Genomic DNA, 6,957 nt, shown 5'->3' on the forward strand with positions numbered 1-6,957 from the left:
AGATATCATAGCAGTCCAATCATCATTGTCAACCATGTTGGTTTGGTCCTTCTGTTGCTTCTCCTTGAGGAAAACTCTACACTGTTTCTTGAAATAATCAACTTTTTTGCATTTCCAGCAGTTTCACCTTAGGGTTAGTGAAAATACCCTTTTTCTTATCCGAAACAGTGCCTTTCCCATCATACTTCCTCTTTTTGCCCTTAGAAGATGCATTTTCTATAACATGAGCCTTAGGAGATTTTTCCTCCAATTCAAGTTTATCCAGTTTACGAGAATTCTCTTCAACTTAGATATACTTTATCAGCTCTGGCATAGTCATTACATCTTTCTTTTGTTTCAACTCTTTCCAACAATCTTTCCAAGCAAAAGGTAACTTAGAAATAATAGAAGATACTTGAAAAGATTTGTCAAGAGAATGACCCTCAGAGATGATTTGATTCATGAGACCTTGCAACTCATAGGTTTGGGAAATAATGGACTTATCTCCTAGCATTCTATAATCAAATAACTTACTTACGAGAAATTTCTTGTTGCCAGCATCTTCAATCTTGTACTTCTTATCAAGATCCTCCCATAGTTCCTTTGAGGCGCTGTCCGCAAATTTGGGCTTGTACACATCATATTGTGAGTTCGACAGTTCATTAAGGATATAGCCTTTGCACATGAAATCATCTTGTTCCCACTTCTGGCGTTGCTTGATTTGAACCAGTGTTTCTGCACTGGAAGGTTCTCCATCGGTGCTTATCGGTGGTACTGGCTTCTCTTCATTCAGAACATGAGCGAGCTTCAAAGCAGTGAGGAAGAAATACATCTTCCCTTTCCAACGTTTGAAAAAGGACCTGTCAAACTTCTCTAGTTTGCTTATCTCGTTCCCAGGTATCTTCATTATTGCAGTCTCCTCCATTGAATGAAATACTGTCTTAAGATTGTTAGAAATCTGATACAAAAAGGAGAGGACAGAAAAGGCCCGAGTCAAACGAGGTCGTTCTGTCCTTAAGATAGTATTTGCACCCTTCTATTCCTGCAAAGGGTTGCAGCAAACCTGCCTCCCAAGATAAATCAGGCTAGCCTGTTACTGGTTGCAGAGACAGTAACAACAGAAACTGTCAGAGAAGATTTTTCTATGTCTGGACTGAGGGAATTCGTGGCCCATTTATAGGCCCACAAGGTCTGTTCGTATGGGTCACACCCATTGGCTCATGTGGCTTATTTTGACAAGTCATGACTATTGGGCTGGGCTCTCTTGGCTGTTCGTGTGGGCTGCAACTCTTGGGGTCAATGATGAATCAAGGGTTGCACTCCCTCTTTGATTAGCCACCAATCCAATGGTCGGATCGATCCTAAGTACCCTCTGATCAGACACCGTCGATCCCAAAAAGATTAAGACGTCCTATTGCGACGATGCGCACGTGCGAAGTGCAAAGTGTACCATCAAGCGCCACATTGCGCCTCACGCACGTACACTCGCATGCGTTCGCGTACATGCTCGAACGATCACCGTCCTCGCCTGCAAGTGCACCCTACAATCTCTTCTAGCATAACATGTGATAATAATAACTACTAACACATATAAACCCAATGAGCTTTCCTTTCATAGCCGATGTGGGACTAAAAATCCACATCAATATTTTGAAAAATTCCAACAATTTCCCCTAATTTTTTAAAATAATTGAGCCTCAGTCAATAAACTCTCTGTACTTCTAAATCATACTTACATGTCTTTCGACTTGAACCTTTATATTGTCAAAATACATTAGTACTTGTCAAAATCGAAGTAGCCATAGCCTTGAACTTAGAATTTTATAGCGACAAATCTAATATACTAGACATATGACTTACTTGAACATAGTTTCAATAATACCTGCACATTTATGGCCTTGTGCTTTCATCTTAGGTTTTCATAAATGCTTTAGAGACAAGCTTTGAATCTCGCAGAAGCGGCCCCACTTCCTACACTTATATAGGTGAATCTAATAAAATACAATTGTATGACTTGCATTTCCTATAAGGCATAGACTCATTAAAGGATTGATCCTACCCTCTGTCAATTTCTCCATACAAACATGCACTACCTTGAGATGTCAAGAGATCTTCTCTCTACTAGTTGAGTACACAACCGGTTATTACTATAAGTGTTTTTCCATTGAACTAGTTGATTCGATGTTGGTCTAGTGTCTAGGTGGTTTCCACTTACAGGTTACCTATCATTTAAAAGCTTTAAACCCATCTCTATGGAAGTCTTCCATACCACATCCCTACTTAGGCCTTTTGTAAAGGGATCAGCCAAGTTTTCCTTTGACTTTACATAACTAATAGTCACAACTCCTTTGATGAGTTGTCCTCGTACATAGCTATGTCTTAAACTGATATGCCTTGACTTTCCATTGTAAATTTTATTATAAGCCCTTGATAATGTTACTTCATTATCACAAGATATTGATATAGCAGGCATTGGCTTAGGCCACAGATGAATCTCTGTTAATAGGTCCCTAAGCCATTCTGCTTCCTTTACTGCCATTGCTAAAACAATAAATTCAGACTCCATAGTGAAGTGCAAAGTGCGCCATCAAAGCGCCACATTGCGCCTCACGCACGCTGACCGTCCTCGCCCACAAGTACACCGTACAATCTCTCCTAGCATAACATGTGATAAAAATAACTACTAACACATATAAACCCAATGAGCTTTCTTTTCATAGCCGATGTGGGACTAAAAATCCACATCAATATTTTGAAAAATTCCAACAGGGATATTATGCTCTCAATATTCCCCTGATCTGGTGAGAGGTTATAGAGATACAGGCCTTTCAAGCTGCAATAGGAAACTTATGGAACAAACCAACTGCAGGCCTATTCTGGAGGTCTCTAAAATTCCAATCAGCAGACCTCAGATCTGGATTCCCAGGTGATCGAGTGGAAACAATAACTTCAGAGAAGGGTCTCCGTTGCTTAGTTGCAGGTCTGAAATCAAAATAGAAACAAGAGGGAGAAGGAAGTTCGATTGGAGAAGAAGGGAAAGGAATAAGGATAGAAGGAAGGGCCTCACACCCATGGTCTCTCACCATAGAAACTGAACAAACTTGATCTCAACAACAGCTTCTTCGCCTCAAAATCAATTACTTAGACCCAAAATACACTCAAAACAGTTCCTCTGTCTCGACTCAAATCCATTTTTTTTCCATGGATCTTGCACCAGAGCAGTTGCAGAACCTAACCTTCACAGAAATCCTCAAACAATTAGTTTCGATTCCAAAATCAGCTTCTAATCCTCCTCCTTTTGGTACCGATTTTGTTACAAATACTTGAAATAGATTTTGGATCTAAATTACTTCAGTCCTGAATCTTTACAGAGATGCAAGTCTCTTCGGATTTCTTGGAGCTTCCAATTATTGGGATGCTTTACCCGCTTCTGCTAAGTTCATTTAAAGGTGAAGAAATTTTGTTCAAAAAAGATTGAAGAGAGAAGGTTTTATTTGCTTTCCTGAAAGTTAAGTTTGGAAGCCTAGGTTTCATTTATTGGAACAGTAATCCTTCAAACCAGGTGGAGTTGCAAATGGGTTTTGAACAACAAAGAAATTCAACAGGTTGCCTTCTTCACAAATCCATCATATAGAGTTTCTACCAACGCTTGTTGCCGTCTCCGACAGTTGCAGCAGAGAGAGATAAGGAGGAGTGAGAGAGGAGAGAGAATCGATTAACTCAAGTTAAGTTAGGGTTAGATGGGTGAATGCCATAACTAAAATCTAATCGTAGGATTTGAAATTGCCATGTGTCGACAATCTAAATGGAGCAAAATGGAGCATGTCAGAAATGGAATAGATAAAAATCCGTAATCAATTACCCCCTACTTCCTTAAAATAAATATATATATATATATATAGATTTTTTAATTTAAAAATTTACCCTTGTCAGTACTGGTCCACCGAGATGGGATCGATCGAAAATCGGTATTGGTCTCAGTCGATACTGATCCGAATCGATCGATCCAATATCGATTCTTCAAACCATGATCCCGATAATGTGCCGATATCGTATCGGTGAAATAGTACAGGCAAAGGGTAATATAGTAAAAAAAAAACCTATTTTAAAAAAAAAGAAAATTAGAGGGTAAACTTATCCGATTCAACCGATCAGTGTCATGCCATATCGATATCGTATTGATTTTACAGGAGATCGATACTCAATCCGATTCAAATGACCAATACCCGATTTGATACCGTGCACGGACTCTAAGCATTAGTAAACACTCCGATGATAATTTGAGAATAGATTACTGGACTTAATTATCTAGTAGAATCAATCACGATTTATAGATTCCCAAAAAAACAGGAGAGGAAAAAAACCAAAATGGAAAGGAACAAGTCTCCCTTAATTGATATGAAACGTGGCACTATGAGATGGTTATTGGAGCCCTTGGCGGGATACCATTTCTTAGAATTTTTATCTCCTACAATTCTGACACCCTCCAATTCTCCTACAATCCTTCACGTGGAGCTGAAATGACCACTCCTACCCTCACCTTGGGAAGTATGTCCAAACAGTGGGTAGGTAGTCATTTCAGCTCCCATGTGAGGGATTGTAGGGAATTGTAGGGTGTCAGAATTATAGGTGATAATGATCCCCATTTCTTAACGGTTACCATGTTTATACGTTACGTATGGGTAAAAGTGGGAAAAGATTCGACCAACTATTTCTATTAGAGGAAATTACAAAAAAATCCCTATAGTTTGAAAAAATTATATCAATCTCTCTCAAAATTATATCCACCTCCCCTTTGGAGGGGATAAGCATAATTTTAAAGAGAATTGATGTAATTTTTTCAAACTACAGTGATGGTAAACAAAATTTTCCCTAAAATTAATTGTAACGTTCATCGTCACAGGGAAACTTCATCTTCATTGCAAGATTGATGAAGTCGCGGGTCTACTAGCTAGAAACAAACACAGCCAAATGTAGAATGCTGATTTGATTTCTATGCTATATCAAGAGTCGTGAATGCTAGGTTAGACCCAGCCAAGTGTATTTTTCTTGAATTTGTTATGCAATAAAATCGATTCAACCCACTTACATTTGTTTCTGTACTTTCTTATCTTTTGATTTAATTACCATTTCCAGGGCCATTACGTACCCAGTGCTTGTCCAGTTGTCCTCCTATGTGATGTGGGGACTTGGCTCCTGTGCATCCGGGCACTCTGACGCTGCACATGCAACTCGGCTGTCCGGATGCACAGGATCTTTTTCGGTGATATGGATCATCAATTTGGATATTGGATCCTACTTTGTCATATTTTTGCATAAAGTAGTCCCCCTCATGATTGTCTGGGTAGTCTGAACCTTTTGTCATTTTGCTTTAACCTTTAACCTTTGGCCTTTTTATATTACCATTTTTAAAGTTATTTCAGTAATTTGTTTTTAAAGCATTTTTCACCACGTAGCTATTTTGGATGGGGTTCAAATTTTGGTATACAAATAGACTCCAAAGATATATTCTAAATAGAGTTTGCCAAATAAAAGAATAAAACATTGAATGTTTTTTTTTGGGGGGGGGTGGAAAGTAACTTTATTGATGATAGCCCTATGTACAAGCAGTGGCATCAGCCAGGCATAATCTGTTGAGCCAAGGAATGGAGTGTGGTCAAACTGTTAAACACATGATATACATGGCCTTCCAAACAAGGAAATCAGCAATAGAGTTTGCCATCCTTGGAATACAAGAAAAGGAAATTGGCACAAAAGAGTCACAAAGGGAGTGAATGCCCTGGATGATTGAAGCCACTTCTAGAGGTGGTATTCGAGACCTGTGTTGAATCAACTCTATAACCTCTTTGTTATCGGATTCCACCTGTAGCTGAACACCCTAAGGCACTTGCTTGTGTAAAAACGCTCTGCACAGCAAGGGCTTCACCTTGGGCTGAGGTAGAGAAGTGACTTGGTACTGATATGGCTTGAACGACTCTACCATCAAATTCCCTAAAAACATAGCCCAACCCTCCTTTCTCACCATTCTTCGGCATAGCTGCATCACAATTCACCTTAGTAAAATCCTGAGGGGGGGGGGGGCGTTCCAAGTAATAGGGACTTCACCCCTAGCATAGATAGGAGGAGAGGCATTCCTTGTTCCTGGGATCTTGGTTGAATTGAGGCATACTCCAAATAAGCTTTCTCAGCCACCTGAATAACCTCTTGCGGTGTCCAAGTCTTGGAATTAAAGATAAGATCATTTCTTGCGCACCAAATATTTCAACAGAGAAAGGATGCCCTAGATAAAACCTTCCTCTCCAGCTTCTTATCAGACCGAAATAAGGCATCCCAGCTAGCCAGCCACTTAGCGATGGAAGGAGCTTGGTTGGTTGGGTAAGAGATGGTTAGGCTGCTACCAAACCACACCAGTTTTGCAAAGTCATAGCCAAAGAGTACATGATCCGTTGATTCCATATTTACACCACACCTATGACAAGAGTGGTCCAAAGGGATCTGATGAGAGGCCAGACCTTTACTTGTAGCAAGACCTTGCGTAAGATTACCACATAAATGCCTTGATCTTTCGTAGTGTGTCAATGGACTAGATGTTGTTCCACATAGAATCTGGAACAGTTTCCCACCAATGCACCCTAGTTGTGGAAGGGCCAGCCGAGGCTGCAGCATGGGCATCATTTGAGAGCAAATGGTATGCTGATTTTACTGTAAAACACACCATTTTTTGAGGGCCCCCAAACCAGGTTATCAACCTTTGTGTAGAGACTCAAAGAAATTTTCATAATTGCATCCACCACGTAAGGTTGAAACCACTGCCTCAGAAGATCAATCTTCCAGCACCTAGATACAGGATCAATAAGCTCCGAAACCATGACAACTGTACACCCAATTGGTTTGACCTGTGGGATCTTATATCTATGGAGGGTCAGCACCCAATTATCCTCCCAAATTCGCACGCTTTCACCATCTCCTATCTTCCAT

The 6,957-nt window shown here is 40.0% G+C and overlaps 1 protein-coding gene across 1 annotated transcript; it reads right to left on the minus strand.

Moving 5' to 3' along the window:
* Positions 1–286: 286 nt before the first annotated feature.
* Positions 287–904, minus strand: LOC122649615. The gene has a single exon (XM_043842842.1). The coding sequence runs from the start codon at positions 902–904 to the stop codon at positions 287–289; it is 618 nt and encodes a 205-aa protein (XP_043698777.1).
* Between the last annotated feature and the right edge of the window lie 6,053 nt (positions 905–6,957).

Source organism: Telopea speciosissima, chromosome 2, assembly GCF_018873765.1.
Source record: "Telopea speciosissima isolate NSW1024214 ecotype Mountain lineage chromosome 2, Tspe_v1, whole genome shotgun sequence".
Lineage (NCBI taxonomy): Eukaryota > Viridiplantae > Streptophyta > Magnoliopsida > Proteales > Proteaceae > Telopea > Telopea speciosissima.